This window comes from Amphiprion ocellaris, chromosome 4 (genome assembly GCF_022539595.1).
Source record: "Amphiprion ocellaris isolate individual 3 ecotype Okinawa chromosome 4, ASM2253959v1, whole genome shotgun sequence".
NCBI lineage: Eukaryota > Metazoa > Chordata > Actinopteri > Pomacentridae > Amphiprion > Amphiprion ocellaris.
In genome coordinates this window covers 26857639-26882451 of record NC_072769.1, presented here as the reverse complement: position 1 = coordinate 26882451, position 24813 = coordinate 26857639, and the positions used below count along the sequence as shown (strand labels likewise).

General features: G+C 40.3%; 1 protein-coding gene across 1 annotated transcript in view; it reads right to left on the bottom strand.

Moving 5' to 3' along the window:
• Positions 1-3830: 3830 nt before the first annotated feature.
• Positions 3831-24813, bottom strand: part of dchs2 (dachsous cadherin-related 2) — a 38696-nt gene continuing 17713 nt past the window's right edge. The window contains exons 11-20 of the mRNA XM_023293766.3: positions 19494-19628; positions 16374-16583; positions 14670-15530; positions 14473-14586; positions 13448-13659; positions 13182-13333; positions 10775-10905; positions 10083-10369; positions 8604-8745; positions 3831-7443 (exon numbers count right to left, since the gene is read on the bottom strand). Of these exons, the coding sequence (XP_023149534.2) occupies positions 4844-7443; positions 8604-8745; positions 10083-10369; positions 10775-10905; positions 13182-13333; positions 13448-13659; positions 14473-14586; positions 14670-15530; positions 16374-16583; positions 19494-19628 (4844 nt within the window). The 3' untranslated portion in view covers positions 3831-4843. The remainder of the gene's footprint in view (positions 7444-8603; positions 8746-10082; positions 10370-10774; positions 10906-13181; positions 13334-13447; positions 13660-14472; positions 14587-14669; positions 15531-16373; positions 16584-19493; positions 19629-24813) is intronic.

Below are 24813 nucleotides of genomic sequence, written 5' to 3'. Positions count from 1 at the left end.
CAGAAACCACAATGCAGAGCTTGTTCTGAGGCCAGTATGTATCTCACTAGACTGCAAATAGAGACACATATGAAATCCAACACAGGATGACAACGCAGCTGTGTTTTATTTATCACAGCGCATCTTCTTCCAATTGACAATCAGACCGGACTATGAGATCTTCTTCTCTTCTTCTGACAAGTGAGGATCTAGTACAGATGACTGTATGTTATGATGGAGGTAGGAGACCATTATTCGCCTTGAGTTAAGTTCCTGGCCCACAAGATTCAAGCTCAAGATTCTTAAAGTCATTCATTTAGAGGAACGCTGCAGAAATTAGTTACATTTTAAAAAGGAGTGTTGCCCTTAAATGAGCAATAAAACTGACTTTGCCTTCAGTCTTAATAAAATCTAAATAAACAGTATTTACCCTTGCAATTAGCTGATCACACACAGATCTTTGACTCAAGGAGACATTATGCATCACATAAAGATTTCATTCAGCGTTTTTTAAATACAGTACCAAATCAAAACAAGTCATCTCAGGGCACTTCCCATATGAAGGTCAACACCCTACAACACTTGCAATATTATAGAGAAATCCACCATTCCCAGAATTAGTACACAATGATGGCAGTTGGGAAGAAAAACTCACTTTTAACAGAAGAAAACCTCCAACAGACTCGGGGTGGGTGGCCGTTTGTTTCGACCTCTTGTAGTTGTTTTTGATCCAACAATGTGCTCTTCATTTAGCCTCCAAACAGCAACAGACCGTCTTACTTTGTACATCAGGGACAGTTTGTACAGAAAACAACTAATACTGCCCTGTAATCTATTTTTGGAAAAGAAAAAAGAAGACAGTCATTCATTTGATTTGATTGTACATTTGACACTGCTGAAGTGTTGCAGATGCAGTTGTTGGAACATAGATCGTACTGGTGAGCTTTGCCTTCTGTCTCATCTCCCTCTTCACTATGGAAGTTCAATCCACAATGTACAACAGCTGTGGATGCTGCCCTGATCCATATGGCCTTTTCACACCCTATTTATCTGTCAGTCTTGCACAAGAATCCGAGATACCTAAACTCTTTAACTTAGGGCAGCATCTCACCTCAGCATAGCCCCCAGCCTCAGATTGGAGAGTCTGACTCTAATCCTGGGCAAACTTTGCTGCAAAAAGTTCTGAAGGTCATGGTCTTTGTCTTAAAACAACCTATTTTTTAAATTAACATGTTGAACACTAACTACCAAACCTAACTTCTGTTGGTTATGGTGGAGGTTAGGCCTCTTTCCAAACACAAAACAACAAATATTACTGGTACAAGTTGACAGGGGTATTTTCACACACCACCACACCACCGGTGTTTTCCAACATAGGCATGTCACTAGTGGGTCACATGACAGACGGTCTACCTTTATGGTACATGTCCACAGGATCTGCAAGTTTAACACTTTCTATTCATTGTCTATCTGAAATGATTCACACTGCATTCTGGTAGTGTTGTGTCGCATTTCGAGCAATGGACATTGTGTTGCCAGCTTGCTGCTCACATCTCATTTGCATAAAACAATCTAGATCTCAGTTTAATGCGAATAAGGAGAGTCGAGCAGAGGTCCAGCACCTCACGAAACTTTCAGAAAACCTCTAAACTAACAGTTGCTGAGGCAGGTTGAAGGCTGAAGGCACTTTAGAGTCCTGTAAGGATGTCAAACCAACACGGCTGCTTGCTCACAAACTTTCTTTTATTATAAAAACAGTTCAGTGTAAAGCATTTCTGAAAACATTTGAGGTGAGAAATAAGCTGCTGAATCTGTCCTCGTTTGAGTTCAAAAACAGCTAGTTTAGAGGTTTTACAAAAGCTTCGCGAGGCGTCAGACCTCCGCTCGATGCACCTCATTTGCATAAAGTTGAGGTCTAGGCTACTTTATGCTAATGAGGTGTAGGCAACGCAACGCTCCCTTGCTCAAAACGCGACTCTACCAGAATGCAGTGTGGAGTGTTCACATAGACCATGAATTGAAAGCTTTAAACTGACGGATCCTGGCAACAGGAACCATCAGACTGAATGCAGAAGCAGTGAAATCATTAGACCATCTCCTTGTCAAAATATAGTTTTTAGATGTTCATTTCAGTATTGTTGAAAATTCCCTAAATTATTTGTATTTGTAGTTGATTAAAATATCACACTAAAACCATCTAATATCTGAGCATATAACATAAACAGTACGGAGTGTGGGAGGATTCATCTGGCCATGTTCAGGACTCCTGATGTTAAGTTGTCTTTAGCATGCATTGAACATAATCCAGAAATCTCTCTTTGTGCAAGTGCTGAACAATCTTATTGTACTGGAGACTTCTTGACCTTTCTTTGCCGATTTACTCGCCCGATTGAGTGACAGGCGGCGTGAATGGATCAGTTTAACAGCTCTTTACACAACTTGTGTCGACTGTGGAGCTCTGTGCTGAGGCACAGAAGCTTGTTTGGTCAGATCACCTGATATGGTGAGAGATCTCTTCCATCACCGGAGCCACTGAAACCACAAATATAGAAGAGTGTGGAGCTTGCCAGAACCCACCGAGGTGAAGAGGAGAGACCGAATTGAGTCAATAAATAATTGCGCAGCTATCAGTGACTACGTACGGGTCACATTTGGCAAGTATGGCTCGAGGCCCGACTGTTTATTATCTTTCATGAAGCTATCTAATAAAGACTTTAGCTCCTCAGCTTCGTCAGCTCCTAAGTTCCCCGAGGGCAACACATTTGGATTAACAGCAGACCAAGTGGAGCCACGTTGGAGCACTTTGGATTTCTTTACTTTTCTTGGAGAAGCAAAATATTCAGATTGCTGTTCTTCTTAAACAAAGGAGGAGAAAATGCAATGATTGCTCACAATCAATGAGATATTTTCTGATCCAACAGTAAGGATTGGGTTGTTAAAAAACTGATGGACACTGGTACCAAATAATCACACTGAGTTTACATTTAACACATACTTCTCTTTTGAATCACTGCAGATGCAGATTCACAGGTTGTAAACCAGAGATCAGCAAACACTCAGGCAGGAATCTGTGATTGTCAATAGCGTTTAAACTTGACAACATCTTTGGACATTGCATTTCTTTCTGGAAACACTGGAGAATGAATGATTTGATTGTATTAGTGCAATCTGAGGAGGCAGCTCATCACTGCTGTTCTAAAGCCAAGCCAAGGAGTTTGGCATCACTACAGATGAAAGTGATGAAAGTGAAATACTGAAAATGCAGTAAAAGGTCTGAAAACTTACAAAGCTCGTCTGGGTCTAGCTCAAAACACTGCTCTTTAACTGACTGGAACTCCTCATTTATACTTCAAAAAACATCCTATTAATGAAAAATGCATGATTATCAAAGTAAAAACATGCACAAAAAAGCTATTTAACACAAAAACAGAAAGCGAGAAGCCCCAGAAAGAGTAATACGGACTGCATTTTGAATTGATTTGAACTTTGGATACTTGTTGAGAAAAACACTTAAAAACATGCCAATTGAAAGCAAAATCTAATTCTTCGAGAGGCACTTCAATTCTGATAATCCCTAGAAACATCGCAGTAAAATGTTTGCCCTTTCTGGTAAAATTCCGTCTAATGATCCCTTTAATCTTATAATTTTTTGGTATAATTTTTATAGCTAGTTCTATCATTGCCCCACTAAAAGAATATTGTCTGTTGTTTACGCATTTTACTTGTCATTTACAGTAAGAAGTCCTGTCTTTGAACATTTCAAAGTACACATGCATGTACATGTAAATAACTCCTCCTGGAAAACAAACATTTTAAATGCTACATGCAAGAAAAATACAGAAGAGAGGTTCTTTATTGCAAATCACTTCTTTGCAAATTTATTAATATTTAAAGTCTTACAATTCTCTGGAAATTGTACATAAAGTGCTGTTTATTAACGGGGTATCCAGTCAGCTGACAGTCAGCACAGACAGAAACAATCATAGAGCAAACAGACCATTTCTGTTCATGAGGATAAAGTACAACAGCCAGAATCTGGAACTGGTTTATGAACAGCGACAGCAAGACAATATAACTCCATTTCTGGAATCTGAACAAAATAACTGTCAGTGAAGAATCCTTTCTCCTTTCTTTTGGTTTTGGATGAAGTCTGCATACATGTACACTTTTTTCTAGCTTTAAAAGACTGAATATGATATTAAATTCAGCCCTAAATCAAAGGAATAAAATAAGTTCTGTATGTCATTGGATTTTATTGACGTTTCATTGGCAGAATACATTAAAGAAGAAGGAGGCAAGAAAGGGCCTGGATTTAAAACACAATTTTTTTTATGATTCCAGGAAGATAGACAAAACCACATAACAATGTTGCCTTTCTTTGGTTATTACAGTTAAACCAACCGTATAAAAGTTTCCATTTAGAAGCTGCAACCAACTGCAATAAAAAAGTGTTTCATTTTCTGCACATATAAACATGTTTACATTAAAATATTCTTTAATTAATTGAAGACTAGAACATCTGCTCTCATTCAAACTGTTGCATTACAAGAATATAATGCAAGACAGGCATCAGTTCAGGCTTTTCCAAGTATTTGTTTAGTTTTATTACAGAAGCGAGTTATGAAATCAAGCTCAACCTAAGTAATTAAATCACTATATTATGTTCATATCACCCCCCTCGAGTTTAGCCTCACAAAACTGTTATGTCTAAAATCATTAAAATGAAAATGTGATAATGATGGAGTCCAGGAGTACATCAGAAATAAATCAAAAAATGAACCGTGCAACGTCCCTTAAAAATCCTTCAGATGGCAAATTAAGGGTGAAATTGAATGTCACAGATAAACTTGGCCAAAGTTGGTGTTTATACCTGTATTTCTGCTTCCAAAAGGCTTGCAGTGAGGGGCCCTGAGTCAAGTCTGATCCCCCCCACCCCGGTCTCTGAGACCACTGGTGAGGCACTGGGGGTCCTGATGGTAAGAGACGACAGTGATGGAGAGAAAGTGGGCGTCATAGCTGATGGGGTGAGTCCTGTGTTTCTGGCTAGAGGGGAATAAGTATACTTGCGGTAAGAGGGCTTCCTGCTCAGCGTTGGCACTCGCCCTGGCTTTCGTGGGGGAACAGTCCTAATGCCAGGCTGAGCCACCCCAGTTATAAGAGGCGGTGGGTACATGAGACAGCTTGACTCTGCTGCTAAGTCCTCACGGCCGCCTTGAAGCTCCTCATCAGGGAGCATCCCGATATCTGTGAATACAGATGCCAGAGTCTGGAAGTGTGGCTCCCAGTCTAAAAGGTAGTCCCAGTTGTAGCTTCCCTGCAGCTGCTCCTCCAGACAAACCAGTGAGGACAGACAATCCTCGGAGGCTTGGGCTTCAGAAAGGGGGGGGTATCCTTTCGTTCTCACGTTCTCCTCCAAATCTCTCACCCTGAGTATTGCAGGAAGTAGTCCCTCACCTCCTCCCTCCTCTTTGAAGTGGTGGAGACTTTCTGTGCTGGGCATCCCTGAGACTAAACATTTAGTGACTGCTAAAATGTGCTCCGGTCCTACATCAATAGAGTGACAGGAGATATTATCTCCAGGCAAGGCAGAGTCCGGGATCTCTGTAGTCTGTTTGCTGGGTTCATCTCGTTTCCGGCAGGGGAACTCATTGATCCACTTAATCTCCTGGTCCTCAGCTGTCTCACCTTCTGCTGATCCACGGCCACTTGAGTCTGACGGATTGTACGGGAGTGCGATGTCCCTCTTGGTTACTAAGAGGCTGGGTCGTGTCATCTCCTGCAGAGATATGTCACTTTGGCCATTGGATCTACTGATGGAGCCTGAGCTGGGGTTCAAGTGTGCAGCAATGGTAGCGGCCTTTTTGATGGCAGCTTCCTTGAGCTTGTACCTGAGAACCAAGCCCACAAAAATAGCAAGGACAAACACGAACATGATTAGTGAGACGCTCAGACTAAGCATGTGTGCATCGAGAGGAACCCCGGTCAGTGCTTCTGCTGAGCTGGAGATGTTGACAAAAACTAGGCATGTTGTGGTCCTGGAGCCCAATCTGGGACTACCTGCAGACACAACCAGTTCCACCACGTCGTCATTGACGTGGCTGCCTCTTCTGCGAAACACAGGACCTGACACAGAGATGGCACCAACCGTTTTGTTAATCGAGAAGAACGGCGACGAATTCACAAGAGAGTACTCCACCAGCCCGTCCACCCCGCCATCATGGTCCATCGCCATCACGTAGCCAACCGTCTCTCCGAGTTTTACGTTTTCTGGCAAGAGGAAGTGGTACTGCTTTTGGGTGAAGATGGGACTGAACTCATCCACTCCCTTGATGACCACCTGTACTCTCACTGTCGCTGCTTTGTCACCTTTGTCCCTGGCCTCCACGACAAAACAGTACTCGCTCTCTCGTTCATAATCAAAAGTTTGTCTGGTGTGAATGTCGCCCGTAAGAGGGTCGATGGCAAAGGCCTCCTTCCTCTCTGGGCTGCCGCTGCCATAGTCCATGAAGCAGGAGGACAGAATAGAGTAGGTGAGCTGGCCATAGGTGCCTAAGTCGTTGTCAACCGCATGGACAGAACATGCGTGGGTGAATGCTGGGAGATTCTCCAGAACAGAACAGTTAACTGTAGGGAACATGAAATATGGAGTGTTGTCGTTCTCATCCAGCACTGTGATGAAGACAACTGTGAAAGCCACCTTATGCTGTTCAGATGACTCGCCACCATCTGATGCTCTGATGGTGAGGGTGTATTTTGAGTCTTCCTCATAGTCCAGCAAGTGGTTGACCACCAAAAGGCCAGACTGAGGGTCAAGCTTGAGATGGCCTTTGTTGTTTCCAGATATAATGTCATATCGCAAAAGGCCGTTGATTCCCAGGTCTGGATCCTGAGCGCTGATCTGAACCAGTTTGGTACCTATCTGGCTGTTCTCACTCACCTGAGTGTGGTACTCAGTGCTGGAAAAGACGGGGGCATTGTCATTGCAGTCCGTCACTGTCACCATGATGATGGCCGAGCTATTCAATGGAGGTGTTCCCCGATCAGACACGCTAACAGTTAGCGCATAGCTCTCCATTGTCTCGCGATCCAAACGCTTGCACAGAACAAGCTTTCCTACATGTTTCATCTGATTCTCAACTGGAATCATCTTCACTTCCAGACAGAATCTTCCCTCCTCATTTCCCCTGACGATGCTGTAGTCCAAATGGGTGTTTTCAGGGCTCCAGTCTTGGTCTTCGGCAGACAGCGTTAGCAGGGTGGTGTCTGTGGGTGTGTCCTCCGGGACGGTGAGCGTGTAGATGTCCTGGTGAAACAAAGGTTCATGATCGTTGATGTCCACGATCAGCACGTCTATGGAAGTGACAGTAGAGCGCACAGGGTCGCCTCCATCTCTAGCCTCAACCAGTAGATGGATCAGGTTGCTGTTTGTGATGGCCTTTAATGCTTTGTTGGTGAAAACAGAACCTGCAAGACAAGAAATGGAGTAAAGAATATCTTATTCTTAAGGAAATATTTGGTATTATATCAAAACCAATACGGAAACACCTAAAATGTGGTCTCACTAGTGTAAAACTACAAGACCTTTCGATGGATTTTACATATGGTTTGAAAAACACCCTGACATGTTTCTCTGAAGAACAAGAGCTGTAAAATATGTCTGCATGTGTGACAATATATCGAGAGTAACATCAAAATTGCCCTGGTCATTAGACACTGCAGTGCAACATCATTTCCCATGTAACTATTCCTAAATGAACTCCATGTGTAGACTGTAAAAGCAATTTTCTTGTTGGATGGCAACAAAGAGTTTGTCCATCCAATTTATTATTCCACTTCACTGCCACTTAAACTTTTCTACAAGATGACTGTATTCATTCTGAGGCTTAAGTTTAAAGAGGCATCATCCACTGTTTGTGACACATATGAGCATGGAAAAACAGAGGCTCTCTACCACAGAAAGCACCACATTAAACTTTCTGGATTATAGTTAGAGTTTTATTCAACAATGATGCAAATTTCCACCGGTGCTCCTCACCGCAAAACGAAGCAAATGCACTTCTCTGATGTTAAATTTGGGGTTCAAACATAATAGAAACTCATAAATCACTCTTGAGTAAAAAAGGCTACTTTGATTTCACGATTTATCTTCTTTCTTGGGTTTAAGGATTTTTTAAAAGGGAGAAAATGGCATAGGCATGGCTCATCTGAAGCACTATATCTCAGTGACTTAATTGCCTTCTCATTCCCCTTGTCCAAGGAACTCACTTGCACAAGAGTTGAAAAACATAAACAGTGGTGAAATAAGCTGCTGCTAGCGGAAAGAAAGCCCCCAGAAACCTTAAATATTGAGTGCTGAGCTGCTCACTACCATGCAAAGACTTTCTCTGTGCCCTTTACTTTGGCATGTGCCCCATTAACTATGCCAGAAAAACTGATTTTAATGGACAGAATAAAATTGATGGATATGAAAATCAAACCACCAGACAATCACAAGTCATAAAACTTGTAAAGCAAGAAGAAATGTCTTTTGCAGGACTATATATTGTTTATAGAACATACATTATACGGTGATGTTTTGCTGTCTGCTGTGTGTCAGAGCTGTTGCACAGTTAAACTGATCTTACCATTGTCTGGATGGATGTAAAAGCCTTGCAGTGGAGATGAAAGCAGTCGGTAGCTGATTTTGCCATTGAGTCCAGAGTCTGTGTCGGTAGCAGACACTGACAGAACGAATGTGTTTGCTGAAACCAGCTCCGACAACTCCACCTTAAACAGGAAATGAATAATGAATCACGTCTTGGTGTATACTCTACATCCAGTCACATACCATTTTCACTTCATGAAGGGTTATAATTGTTTTATAAATGGTTAACAATGATTTAATAATGCCATATGAATAAGAATAACTTTTAGGTCAACTTTTGGCTCATTTATAATCTTCTTTTTTAGAGGGATAACTCCTATAACAGATAGTCTACATGTTTAGGTGGACAAATGAGCTGTAAAATATCTGGAGCAAATTTTATTTTTTACCAATCAAATAAACTAATTTAAATCAAGACGACTTGCTGGATGATTAAAGTGGAAAACATTTTATAAATAATTTACAACCACATACCTGATGGCCCTCCTAGTAACCTCTTACTAAAGGGTCATTCCACTCAACTTTACATCAGGTTCAGTTCAGTTACTCATATTGAGGAGTGTATTCAGCCTGTATGATGCTTCTATAGCTCTGAAAAGAGTTTTCGAAAGTCTGTCTTAACATTAAACCTTTCATGATAGGGATACTTCTGATTTAGGTTGAGACTTCAATTTCTAAACTGAAAAAATAAATTAATTGGATTGGTGGGGATGGAAACTATGACCATTTAAGAAACAAGGTGGGAGACTAATGAAAGACCAGCTGCCGTATGGGAAATGTAGGTTCCAGGGTTTTTTTCTTTTTTTTAAAGATTGACTCATACAGTCAGGTCCATAAATATTTGGACATTTAGGCTCTGTACACCACCACAGTGGATTTGAAATTAAACAATCCAGATGTACTTCAAGTGCAGACTTTCAGCTTTAATTTGAGGGTATTTACATCCAAATCAGGTGAACGGAGCAGGAATTACAACACATTTTAGATGTGCCCTCTACCTTTTTAAGGGACCAAAAGAAATTGGACAACTTGCTGCTCAGCTGTTCCATGGCCAGGTGAGTGTTTTTCCCTCCTTATATCAATTACAAGGAGCAGATAAAAGGTCTACAGTTCATTTCAAGTGTGGTATTTGCATTTGGAATTTGGATCTGACTGTAGTAGGAACTAGAAGCTAGAACGTATAGACTCCTAGATATTTATGGAAGTGACAGATCAAATCACTTGGACGAAATCTTATGTGACTTAATAATAATAATAATAATAATAATAATAATAATAATAATAATAATAATAATAATAATAATAATAATAATAATAATAATAATAATAATAATAATAATAATAATAATAATAATAATAATAATAATAGAAGCTTTCTTGCAGCTCAAAAAATACTAGCCTTATTTTAGAATCTCATGAATCATTTCTGCCTTCAGATTGATCAATACATCATCTGTACCTGGTAGGAGACCTGGCTGAAGACCGGAGCGTTGTCATTGATGTCAAGCACCTGGACTTTAACATCTCCGGTGGTCTGATGCAGGGAATCAGACGCCCACACTGTCAGAGTGTATTCCGACTGTTCCTCGTAGTCCAGAGCTCGAGTCAGAGTGACGACACCGGTGTACCGGTCTATGGCAAAGGGAGCACTGATGCTGCTGTTGTCTGAGAAGCTGTAGGTGATGGTTGAGCTCAGGTCAACGTCGTTTGCAGACACCTGGGTGACCATGTAACCTGCTGGGAGGTCTAGTTAGAGAATAACAAATAACAAAGTTACTTTAAAAGCACTGCACTCCCCTTTAAATCTTGTTCTACAATGAGTCCTAATAATTCCAAGTCAAAGTCAACTTTATTGCACAGGACATAGTCAGAATTAAAATGTCGTTTCTCTTAGACCCCGGTGCAAACATGCAAGGCACAGTAGAAAAACAAAAAGAGACACTAAGAAACAAGTAATGCAATAAAATTGGTAGTGCAGTAGTGTAGTAAAATACTGCTTGGCTGGTGTGCATGCAGATAGATATTTACAGATGGCAGTACAGTATATTTACAGATGCAAAAAGCAGTGCAATATATCGTAATTGCAATGAGAACGTAAAAAGTGTCTATCATTCAGTGAAATGTCAGAGCGGTTAGAGGAGTGAGGCTTACTCTCAGCTATAACCACAGGCTCCATGGGTGGGATGGCAGGACTGTTGTCGTTGACGTCCACCACTTGGACTCTAACGGTGGCGGTGCTGCTGAGCGAAGGTTTCCCCCTGTCTGCTGCCTGCAGAACCAACCTGTAACATCGAGCAGCAACAAAACGATCCTGTTGATCCAAATGCGTATTATGGATGTACTGGATGTCTGTTCTCCCTCTGCTATCCTGCTCCCACCACCACCCTCATCATCGATCTCACCCCAACCGGTCAAGGCAGATGGCCACCTTCCCTGAGCCTGATTAGGTCTGAGTGTTTTTTTCCCCTCCCTATAAAAGTGTTTTCTTTGGTTCCTTCCAAGCGTCGCTGACTGCTTGCTCATTAGGAATTCAAAGGCAAATTTGGATTGTTGGGTTCTCTTTTCCTTGTTTAAAATTTGAAATGTCTGTACCTCACTATGTGAAGTGCTATGAGATGACATATGTTGTGAAATGGTGCTATATAAATAAAACTGCATTGAATTGAATTACAGTTTTTCTCAGTCGCTTTGGTACATTTCTCGAATCATTCTCAACATTTACAAAATAGTAAGTGCATTTCTCAAAACAATTAGTACAAATAGCAAAACACCATGGATTACCTGCAAAAACCAGTCTCTTGTTCAAAATCCTTAGTTCATCTCTCAAAAGTAATTATCTGTGCCAGTGAACATGTCAGTGTCATCAGAATGACAAGTCTTTGTGTCATTGCGTTTGGATAAGACAGTCAGATTGCTTAGTCATGTTGTCATTATAACAGTGTTCTCTGGAGGATGTTCTGATGAAAACTACGGCTAAAATTTTGATGACAACTGTTGTAAATTGTAAGTTCCATCTTAGTGTATGTAGGAGATTGATAGCAAGAGACTGGACAAGATTTACATTTATGCTTTTACTGTTTGTATTGTAATTTGTTGACAGACCACGTCATTGTGATACAGAAAGGAAAACAGCGCTGCATAGCACAAAGAAAAACTAAAGTAGAAATGTGAACATAGGACAGTCTCCTTAGGGAAAACTGTACATGCAGTGCTGTAGGAATTACAGTGCAGTCTTCCTACGCCTCCTGATGTTCCTGTCTGTTGGGACACAAATTCTCATCAACATCATGAACATCTTCTCTTGTGTCTTTGAGTGATTTCAGAAAATCCTAACCCATCACACATTTCCCTTCGTTCAGAAATTCAAGATTCACCTGGGAGCAATTTACCAATTCATGGCCAGATTTAAAAAAGAGTCTAATGGAAATGTATAGAAACATCCTTGACTTATTCTGACAACTTGTTCAACCATTTTGCATGTAAAGACTTGTGTGATGAACTAATGCCTAAATGTTGTGGGGGGTGAGACTATTCAACAGAGACCCCTTATAATACATTTTGATCAACATGACAATTGATAATGTAGGAAACAGCAGAGAATTGTACATAATCATTTGCATGGATGAACCAAAGCATTTGCAACTTGTTCAATAAATGAGAAACTGCTTTTTTGATGTGCACAAGTGACACAATGATGTGAAGATTGAACAAGTAGTTTGGAGAATTTCAATTCTGATCTGAGAAATCTACCAAAGCGACTGAGAAAAACTGCTGCATAATTTAATTCAATTCAATTTGGTAGGAAATGTACAAGATACAAGTAAATATGAAAAACTAAAATGAGCTGTTCCAGACATTTGCACTTTTTTCTAAAATCAGAAACTGTACTTTCAGTTGAGCAGATTTCTGACTGCTGTACCAGGCTACATTGTGCAAAGCAAGAATTACAGAGCAGTCAAGCAGTTTTTCTGATATAGCAACAGCATACCTAGATTACATTTTACTTTCACTGTGTCAATAAATCTGTCCAACAACTTTCTTCTAGGCTAAAATATCAGGATTCTGTCATAATGAAATTACTGGATCAGGATCAGAGGCCCATTTCAGCAAGTTTGCAAAATGCAGGATGTGATCTTTAACATCCTTCTTATCTATTTACATGTGCACAAACATTTTTCTTATTAAACTAGTTCAAATTTATATTCTGCATGAGCTTGCAGAAGCCATATAGAGATAACTAATGTGTTTGTCATTTGCGCATTAACATTCCTGCCAGACACAGTAGGAACTTTTAAACTAGTACAGAAGTCTTGTCTCAAAACAACTGCAACTCCATGCACAAATGCCAAGAAAGTAATTGTGTTATCCTGGATAAAATACTCTCACATTTACAAACAAGTACATTAAAAGATACACTTTTAATCCAGCTGCTGCAGAAGTTAGGACGCAGGATGTTGGCTCTTTATTTTTATAAGTAGAACCGTAAACTGTTATAGTCATCCTTTAAATGCCACACGTGCAATAAAAGTTGAACATTTAATGTAAAGTTTGGGCGTACTTGTACGAGGGAGTGATCTCACGGTCCAGTAAAACGTTGGTAGCCAGGATGCCTCGCACCGAGTCCAAAATGAATGCTTCATTATGGTTACCGGAGAGGATGGAGTATTCAATCTGTCCATTCATACTGCTGTCAGCATCAGATGCAAAGACCTGCCCGAAACATGGGGAGTCATCAGCATCGATGGGATCATTTTACACAAGTTTATCACAATGAATTAAATTATCTACACGCAAAGTTAAAGAGGGCTAAAACACTGAGTTTACCTGCATAATGTAGGTGTTGTGCACTTGTCCCTCCCAGACGGCTGTTCTGTAGCTGCTGTATTCAAACTGTGGTGCGTTGTCGTTGACGTCCTGCAGGCTGATGGAGACTGTGCAGTGAGCCGTCTGCAGCCCACTGTCAGCCAGCACCACAAGCTTTATCTCAGGACTCACCTCAAAGTCCAGAGAGTTGTCTTTCTGCACTCGGATCTCACCTGCATAACACGGAAACATGGTAAACAATCAAACTGCAGCCTGAACAGCGTTAGAGAAAGTGTGGCTCAGTTTATATCAAGGCAAGAGTGGATCTAAGTGTATTTTAAAATGCATTTAATAATATATTTCAAATAATAATAATAAAAGGACCTATATTATGCACACTTACAGGTTTATAATTGTATATGTTTAATACTTTTACATGATTTTTCTCATTTTTCTCTGTCTGAAACATGCTTTTTCAGCCCTCATAAGACGCAAGTTTGCGAACCTTCTATGTATAAAAAGCTAAATAACACACTCAAGTAAAGTGGAAAAAATCTACAATGCATAATATGGGCTCTTAAACATTTGAGAACATGTTCTGCTGTGATTGTGGCCTTTTTCTTTTTGTCCTTGTGATGCCTTGTTTTACCAAATAACGGAAAAGTGAAGGTAGAGTAATGAAAAGACAAACAGAACTTTTGATCTGCTAACAAAAGTGTTGAAAGAGAGTACTTTTAGGTTCAAGTTGTTGTGGTGAACGTTCAGCAGAATACTTTGTATTTGAGTCTGCTCGTTTACTTTATGTAGATAGGAATCCAAAACAAGTAGAATATGATAAAATCAGACAGGCAAAATTATATATCTTAACATAGGGAGATAAACCAGAAATGGCTCGAACTGGTCAAAAAACGTTTTCTGGATATTTCTGTGGAAAATAAAATGGATGAATGAATGAGAATTTGTGCTATTTGCTTAACTTCAGTAAGCAATTCGATAATCCTCACCAGTTAACTGGAGACAAAAGCAAAACTTCATAGGTTTATTACCTGTGTGACGGTTTATTGAAAAAATGTGATTCTCATTGCCACTAAATATGGTGTATGTGACTCTTTGTCTGCTGTTGGTTTGGTCACTGGCCTCCACTTTTGTGATCCAAGTACCTTGAGAAAGAGAAAGTGAAAAGATCGATGAGGTTTTTAATGTTATCAGTGAAAACAACAGTAACAGGCCTGATAAAACGTACCGGATCTGCTGTTCTCCTTGACTGAAGCGTTATACACTTTGTTTGTGAACTGGAGTCCTTCATGTTCTCCCTTCAGATGGATGAAAACCAGGCAGGTGGAGGTCAGAGCAGGATGTCCTCTGTCTGAAACCTCAACCTGCAGCTTCCTCCCAGAGAAACCTGCTCTCACTCGCCTCCTCAGTGAAATCTCTCCTGACTCGCCGTTGATGTCGAACAGATTTTCCTCATCGGACAACGTAAACTGAATTGTCCCATTCTCCCCCTGGTCACTGTCTGTTGCCTCCACTGTGGTAACTATCTGGTTCGGCAGAGTCCTCATGGAAACCCACGCGTTAAAGGGATTCTGGTCACAGACTGGCATGTTGTCATTCACGTCCTCCACCTGTATGGTCACTGATGCCACAGAGCTCAGCGGGCCCTGAGAGCAGCCGTCAGTGGCCACAGCTCTGAGGGTGTACTGAGCTCTGCTCTCTCTGTCCAGAGACCTGGTGGTGAGAATCGCTCCGGTGAAGGCATCTATTGAAAAGGCGCCCTGGCTGCTGTCGTCCGTCAGGGAGTAGGTCACATCCCCGTTGGAGCCCTCGTCAGGATCGAAGGCACCGACCCGCAGGACCTCAGTCCCTGCAGGTAGGCCCTCGCTGATGGAGGCGTGGTAGCTCTTACGGCTGAAGGAGGGGACGTTATCGTTCTGGTCCAGCAGCACCAGCTGCAGCTGAGTGGAGGAGCTGAGTGGAGCAGGGCCATAGTCCCGGGCCTGGATGGTGAGAGTGTAGTTCTGAGCTTCTTCCCGGTCAAGGAGCTGCGTGGTGCTGACGTCTCCTGTGTGGCTGTTGATGGTGAACCGACCTCTGTAGTCCTCACCTGGAGACAATCAGAGATGTGGTCACAAGAGTCGTTTCTGATATCTTGGAACATTTCTGCTACATAGTCCAACACGAGCAGTTAGATGATTGGAAAGTTTTCTAAACACTCACTTCCAGGTAACACCTGAAGTCAGTGCACCTGAGATGCTAGTAATAATCCATATATATGTGCGCAACTATGGAAGTACATTAGTTCAACATCGATCCATGAAGTCACTGATGTTTAGAACAGACAATTTGTGAAAGTCTTTTTCTGTTTGTCTTTGGTTTTCACTCCAGATAAGTCCGGCTAGTCTCAGTTTTTTGCAATGCTGCTGCTACAGTACAAGATCTCAGTAATTATTGTGCAACACTATGATCAACTTAAAAGAAAGCCAGAACCAAGTTGTAACAAAGTGGAAAATGAATAATTTGCTTGAAGTGTTGTCACTTTCATTTCTACAGGACATTTAAAACAACAGTTATTGAGCTAAAGTGTTTTGTAGTAGAGAAATACAATATTAAATACAAATTTAAGTATCAAGGCTAAGACCCTCAGCTGTTATTTACAATGTGAACCCTGGTAATTTAAATATTACACTAAAACCCTACAGAAATACAGTATATACATAAAATACTAATGTATCTGGCTAAATTAAATATAAAGTAACTAAAGTTACGACCCTACAAAAACAAGCACAGGTGCCATAATCCTCTGGCAGAACCAGGCTTAGGGAGGGCAGACATCTGCCTCGACCACTTAGTATGAGAGTAAAGGAACACCAAAAGGACAACAAACAAGAGATGGAGAGAGAGGAAAAAGCACAAACTATGGAGTGAAAACAGCATCTGGGTTCTTCACCTAGTATGGAGTAGTGTATTGTGCCGTTTTCTCCATGGTCGGGGTCGGAGGCCTGAGCAGTGTGGACGACCCCCGGAGGAAGGTTTTCCGGCAGGCTGATGCGGAATGACGACTGCATGAACTCTGGAGGGTTGTCGTTTTCATCCAGCACAGAGCACAGCACTGTGGCGGTGCCGGAAAGAGGCCGAGTGCTGCTGTCGCGAGCCTGAACTGTAAACGGGAATCAGAAGGAATTTACTCTCATGTTTTATCATCTATCTTTTTTTTCTTGCTGGGTCACAACATTTCAAAAACCCTCGAAACTATATATTCCATATTTTGCTGCTTTCTTGTTATGAAGAACAGTTTCTGTCAATCTCTGTCTTTCCCTTAAGATTTTTTTTTTTTTTTTTACCATTTTGCCTCATTCAGTAGAGATTGAACACAGATTCAGTCTCAACCAAAGTGATTGACTGACGTCAAACTATCGGTAAATAGCTCCAAGTGGCTGCAGCCTCTTATTATAATAGCTCAGTCAGCAGCAATTCGTTATTAAAAGCATAAATATCACATGTAACAGGGAATAGAAATTGACAGTTTTTGTCTGTAGTCTAAGTTTCAAAGCACAGCAATGAGACACTTATTGGTTCCATATCTGCTGACCAAAGACTGAGGCCAGATTCAGCTTTTAATAGCGGTACAAATTCTACAAAAGGAAAAAAAATCCTGTCAACATAAAGTATCCAGAGACAGCTTTTAATATGAACCGAAAAGAACTTTCCAAATTCATCTGCAGCCAGAGAAAATTGTCTCCACATACTTCAGTATTTCCCAATAAGCTCTGTGTGACTCTGGCACGACTTCAAGACGTTCAGACTTTCCTGTTATTATATTTTATTATTGGATTTAATTGTTCATCATGCTGGTGACTGAAAAAATATTATGCTAAAACATCTGACAGCATTTTTATCACTAAACACTGCCGAATAAGTTCACTGTAATTAGTGCGTGTACCCATGTGAGAGTAAAAGCAAACACTTCAAAAGAGCGAGGCAGTCAGCAGAGGTTAGATATACTGTAGCTCAGCCTTTTAAAAGTCTACCGTTTCCTTAACATAAATCAATCTGCTGAATAACGCTGCCCTCATGCAAAAGGCAGACCTTGAATTCTTTATGACTTTGGCTGTGAAGCATGACAAGAGGGAGGGCAGAGAATGAGAAACAGAGAGGGGAAGGGAATAAGAGAAATGTCCATGTTTGATAGAGACTGTAAAAGGCTACTTTATGTGTTTGGTTTCAGCTTTTTTTAAGACACTGTTTGATATTTTTGTAACCCTTCAGTCTGACGATCGTGGCCAAGTACTGACGTAAATGTGCAGCTCAGCAGGAACATTGTAAAAAGGAAAGAGAATCCCACAGTTGGTTGTGTTCCTATCATGAATGTAAGGATTTCATTAAGTTTCCCCAGAACATCTGATGATACAGTGATAGAGCTTATCAATACATTTGAACTTGAAGACGGACTCTAAATGTGTCCAGCTGCTGGTTAGAAAACTAGCCTCAGCCTGGCGAGCTGCAGTCACACAAATCTGCACAGATTTCTGATTTTTGGAGCATTTGTCGCTAATATGTTTCCCAGCTTGTAAAAATTCACAAGGTTTTCTTTGGTCCACTGATGCCGCAATATGGTGCTCTGATTAATGGCAGCAAAGCAAAACTACGATGTGATCAATCAGTTACTTGCCCGTTGAACTAAAACAGGCCAATAATGACACACTATAACTTGAATATTCACGTAATTACTTGATGATGGTTAAATAATCTCATTTATAAAATATGTGACCTTAAGAGCCAATAAGGTCACATTTGAGCTCGTGCACAAGACACAGGGAAAGTAATATGAGGAACCAATGCAGGGGGAAAGAGATGGGAAATCTGGTGCTATGCAAATATGCTAGTCTTGCATAGTCAGACCATTCTCTTTTTGCTAACACAACGCTGTGCAGAATGGTCTGACTGCAACTCACTGTCATTCTGCTATAGAGGGAAAACACCTCTGTCGAAATGGAAATTTTCAGCATGTAGGTTTCTGCTCGAAAGTTGATGTTTCTTGTCGTGAAGGGTATGACATAGACAGCAGAACAAGAACAGAAATCCATGTGAAATGTGTTGCAGATAGCAGGCTGATACCTCCAATCTGCATGCAGAAAGTCACAATAAAATATGCTTAATAATGGTATCAACCGATATGGGTTTTCCAGGGCCGATATTGATGTTGCTCACTGGTAATCAAGGAAGAGCAATAACCAATACTTGGAACCGATATGCATTAAATGTAATGTTTTAACAGCATGTGATAGCAGAGAACCTGCCATTCATAACTAGACTTCTTGATTAATAAGTGTGACTGTAACTGAATTTGTAAAATGAAATAGGAGTGACTAAATTTGGACACTGTCGACTGATATTGATCAGTTTGTCTCAGTCTGTTCTTCAATACTTTCTTAATCTTTCACTGTTCTGTCACTTTTATTGTCCACTAAGGTCCAGATCTTAAAGCATTATTAATTATTGTTTTCCAGACTCTGTTTCAGGTTAATCTGTGGCTGCCTTTTAACTTAGCCACTAGCTGTTAGCATAGCATTAGCCACTGTGAGAATTGCTAATTTCTTGGTTTGTGTTTTTTGTTCAGTTTTTGCTGCTTGAGAGACATTTCTGAGACCACAGAGTGATGATACACAGAGAAAGGAGGCTGCATCGGATCTGAAGTTGCACACTTAATTTATCAATAATTGGCCAATAAAAATATTGATACCAATAATTAGAAAAATGCTAAATATTGGCCACAATAAATATCAGGCTGATAATTGGTTTATCCCTACTTGAAAGCTAAACATCCAGTCCACCTTTACAATATATATGTTTATCAAAATTATTTGCAGACATGTTTTATTTCAGCCGAGAACGGGATCATCCACAAGGAAAAATTGTATTTGAATGCCCATATATTCTCTCATCTTAAATATAAAATAATAGACAACCTTTAAAGTGAAACGACAAACAATAAAAATCAGCAAAATAGGATTTGACAACAACAGTGAGTCACTCAGGTGTAACAGGTGTGTGTGCTCATGTGTTGTACCTCTGAGAGTGAAGTGCTGCTGCTGTTCTCTGTCCAGGTAGGAGGTGGTGGTGATCAGACCGGTGTATGGGTTGATGCTGAACAGCTCGTAGCCGGGACCTGGCAGCAGACTGTACCACACCACAGCGTTCTCCTCTGAGGGACAGAAACAGGTGAACACTGTTACCGACCTCAAAGCACATACTGTTCAGAAATCTTCTATTTTCCCATATTTGTTACATTTAACTGTTTCAGATCATCAAACTAATTTTAATATAAGACAAATATAACCCAAGAAAACACAACGTGCAGTTTGTAAATGATGATTTCATTTATTGAAGGAAAAATGCTGTCCAGCCCGTCCTGTCCTATGTGAAAAAGTAATTGCCCCCTTAGCTACCAATCTACCAAATGACCAAATTCATTCATCAGTTGGGTTCAGTTTCACCATCCACACTCACATATGATTACTGCCAGGCTTGTTGAAGTAGCTAAAGGATCTCAAAAAACAGGACATGATGCCACGTTCTAAAGAGATTCAAGAACAGATGAGAAACAAAGTCATTGACATTCATTAGTCTGGAGGGTTACAAAGCCATTGATGAGGCTCTGGGACTCCAGAGAACCACAGTGAGAGACATTATCCACACATGGAGGAACATGGAACAGTGGTGAACCTTCCCAGGAGTGGACCAACGACCAACATTTCTCCAAGAGCATCAACATCTAATCCAGGAGGTCACAGAAGAACCCAGACGAACATCTAAAGATCTGCAGACCTCACTGGCCTCAGTTAAGGTCCATCTACATGATTCCACAATAAGGAAGACTCTGGGAGAAAATGGATCCATGGGAGAGTTGCAAGGATCAAACCACTACTGACCATAAAGAACATAAAGGTTCATCTGGTATTTACAAATTTACAAAAAAAAAAAAAAATATCTGATGAGCTCCAAGACTTTTGGGATAACATCCTGTGGACTGTTTTCTTCATTGAAAAAAATACTTTTCTTTCAAAAATAAGGACATTTCTAAGTGACCCCAAACTTTTGAATGATAGTGTATAACCTCAATAACTCATATGTTGTACAATACTACAGAATGTAGCTCAGAAACAACATGATACTTCATGTTCTCTAGAAAAACTGAGTTTTAGTCTTTATATTTGCAGTTTGTCTGTCAGGTTTCAGTTTAGCACCTCACCAGCTGAGTTCATGTTTATTGCTGCTCCTGGTCAGACTGCCCTTATCAGAAAATCTAATTGGAAACAGAACTATAGGAGGAAAAATGACAGACTCCTGGTTCTTCTATTTACAGGTCGTCTCAAGGTTCTTCTGGTCGGAGCCACACAATCACTAACAAGTTCACATTAGTTTCCCAGCAGCTGCAGCACAATAATTCATCATCCCATTATCAGAAGACGTCTTTAGAAACGGACAAAAATTCAACTGAACAGTGCGACTCTCCCCTGATCTCATAAGTGGCTTCAGTGCTACGAGAGCTCTTTTGCAACAACAGTGCACCATGTGAGGTTGAAAAAACAAAACAAAACAAAAAAAAACCTAAAGAAAAATCTATGTCATGCAGATGTATTTGCTCAGCTATTACTGTCATTTCTGTTTTCTACTAAAGCAATGGCCCCTATAAGAATAGATGGCTCTGTGGAGTTATTACTGCTATAGTGGAGTGCATAGCTTTTGCTTTACAAAGCAAAAAAAAAAAAAAAAAAACCCAAAAAACAGCCATTTCTCTTAAAATGTGAGTGGATTCCTGCTTGTTGGTGTTGTAGGTGGTGGTAATAAAACTTATGTCTGTTTTTTTTTTTTTTTTTTAGCTGGATCAACTCCTGATCCATTAGTCAGAAAAAAGTGCTGAACGACCATTTATAAATGTCAAGATACTCCACAGAGTGCTCAGTTGTGATCCTATGAATCATATTTGCTTGATTTTGAAAATGTAGGTTGTTCTTTTCTTGTAACACCACATTTTATTGACAAATACACTATTGATTTTTAAGTGCATCACTTCATCAGGCTGTTATTTAACCACTGCTTTTTCAATGAAGTTGCTTGTCAGACAGCAGAGAAAAAAAAAAGGTGTCATGGGTCAGATGTGTTTTTCATAAATTAATTTTTGCGACTTGTGAACATTTTGTTTTGTATTTTGTCACTGTAGAAAAGCAACCAATCTCACTGCCTTAAATTCACTGTGTGACACATGAGATCACACTGGATATTCATCAGTTTTTCTGCAAATTTTTTATACTTCTGATTATTAAATCTGGCAAATAATTACAAGTTTTGGCAGAAAAGGAGCCCCAGTCGACAAGAATACATTCATCAAATCTTAACATCATCTACCGTCTACTGTATAAATAAAGAAACTCCATCTGTCTTCTTGTGATTCGACAGACAGCACAGTTACTCATCAAATAAAACCCCTCCGAACATATTAACACTTGTTCAAGAAAGTGGAATCCAGGACGCTTGTTGCTGGACACAGAGACAGGAACAAACTGACGGTCATCTTTGGTGAGAGTTTGCGGCGGGGGAGCAGCACAAATGATAATGAAATAAGACTGGTGGGAGAGCGGGCCAAGCTGCCAGACGAGGCTATCCGAGGAGACAGATGAAAACATGGCGCCTGTTGGCACAGATGGCTTAGATTATGGAAATCATCACGAGAGAGGACCTTTCAAATCTCCCAGAGGAGCCATGTGCTTGCTGTTCTTGGACAATTCTCACCCCCAAGAATGTTAGTTCACATCGAAAACCTCTCCTGTACCCACCTCCAGGATTTAAGGAGACTCCCGCTGTCAACATGATGAGACCAAATGTGATGTCGGAGACCCTGCGCGTTAAAATAAACAGGAGTGATGTGTAGATTTGTGAATATGATTAGAGGGTCAGATTTGGTGGGACGTATGGCGAATGAAGCTCGTGAAAAAAAATCACACAAACTGCACGAGGAAAAGGGGGCAGGGGTTGGATTCAATTAAACTGCTAATGGAGGGAAGAAAAACTAACAGTAACCTTGATCCTAAGCGTAACGAAGTTCAACCAAAACACGGCAGTGCCACACTGGATTTAGTCATGTGGTACTGTGCTGCAAGAATAACAAACACCGACTGTTGCACAGAACAAGTTGTCAGGGAATTTCCTCTTTTTACCACTTTATTACTCGAGAAACTAATCCATTCAATCCTACATTATTATTAAAATATACCACTATTTTGCAGCTTGCCGGCTGTTATTTTATTTTCATGTATCATTGTGGTTTTAAGCCCACTGGATCTCTGGTTTGAGGCTGCCGGGCTTTGAGGACACATGCTAGTGCTGCCATCTAGGCACCTTGGAGGCAAACTGCCACGTCCAAGTCAATAAGAGGAAATTTAAGGCTAAATTTCAACGCTTAAATGATTCTAAATGTAACGTAAGTCAGATTTCTGAGAGAAAAAGATTCCTCGGTTTATTTGTGTTGCCATTTTCCAGGAATTTTCTTTCATTTTTTAGGTAAATTTTATCAGTGCAACCTAAAATCCCACATTTATACAAGACGGCACCATCAATTCTGATTAAAGAATTAAGAAAAAATGCCACAAAATAGGAGAAACAACAGGAAAATCAACAGAATGGCAACATGTGCCATATCTGTGACGTAGAAGTGACTCGTAATCTGTGGATGATGACTTTATGGAATTCATCGTGTTGCCAGGTTCATTCAATTCATATTTTTTTAAAATTTTACTCAACCTACCAATTTTGTCAAAACATACACAGTATATAAATTAGAAAAAAACACTGTATTAGAGAAAATTAAATATGTGATCACCTGTCAAAAAAACACAAATTCACGAACATGATTTGGGAAAATTAGTCCAACTTCAGCTCCAGTTACAAGTTAGTTTCTTTCCCACAGCTTCAAATCTCATCCTACCTCGTGAGTTTAACTGGTTCAGTTCTACTCGCCTAACCTAAATACGAAAATTCAGCTTCAAGTTATAAGCAACCATACTTAGTAAATCCAATAGATTCATGATAAAACGATATTCTCTGATGCAGACCACTAGATGGAGCGGTAACTCAGATTCAAGCCATCTGTGACTCAGCTGCAGGCAGCAGTTACATGAGGAAAACTAGAAAAGCACTCAGAGAGCGCAGTACTCTGCCAAGGCTGCTCAGTTGACGTATCATTTCCAATGGATGAAATCTTTAATAAAAAATTAACTTGCGCTGAGCACAGGCATGTGTTATGCATATGCATGTTATGTATTTATACCGACTTGTGTGTAAATTACTCTTAAAAAGGTGTCTGCTGATCAGTTCATCACTTTTGGCAAGTCTTTGTTTTGCTAGTGTTAAAATAACCTTTCCCTCCATGCTTTTATTTTGAAGACGTATTTTTAATGTTGCGGGCTTTTATTTTGCCACCATTCCAGCGGCACAGGAAGTGTTTATCTAAGAAGCGGTTTTTTGACATGACGAAGACACTGCAGAAAAGTCTGAAAATTCACATAAAGATGAAAGAAAACAGCTCCACGCTGTTGCTGTCTAGCAAAGGATGTCTATAAACTTATAAGCACTTAGCGGGGACAAGGTCTTATGGTGAAGAAATGAGCGAAGGACAGGAAGGTGAATTTGTGTTCAAAATAAGGCTGACGGCTGAACTTAACGTGTCTGGCTGGGGTTTGCTGCATACGTGACCTAAATATGTAGCGGGCGGCAGGAATTGATGGGGCTCAGAAACACTCCACAGTTTAATCATTTGTTCCTTGTATGATTTCCAATAGATAAATCACAGTCAATTTGTAGTAAGATCGCAATCATGTGATCGTCAGCGGGTAACTGACACAGTGTTCACGTCATGGTTACAGCGACGCCATGCTGGCTGCTATATCTGGCAATGGGAAATCCTTAACAAAGCTGTAGATCCAGACTATAAGCCGCATCACTGCCAAAATCTAATCACTTGGTCCTTGTGTCATTTCTGACCTTCCCTGAAAATCTCATCCAATCTATTTGTCCGTTTTTGAGCAATGTTCCACACGGACAGACAGACAGACAGACTGACTCACAGATAAACATACAGTGATCATCACATAACTCCGCCATTCCTTGGCAGAGTAATTAGTTTTTTGTTTTTTGGGGGGGGAACTAGATTGAACTACAGGCAGTGTTTGCACAGAGCAGATATGAGAAGTATGGAAACAAATGAAAAATGCTGAAATGATGATTTGCCTACAGTCACGAATATTGACAGTATCCTTGGTGACACTGAGAAATGCTGTACATGTCAATTCCAGGTGGAAATTCAGCTTTCATTTTTCTCTCTCTTTTTTTTT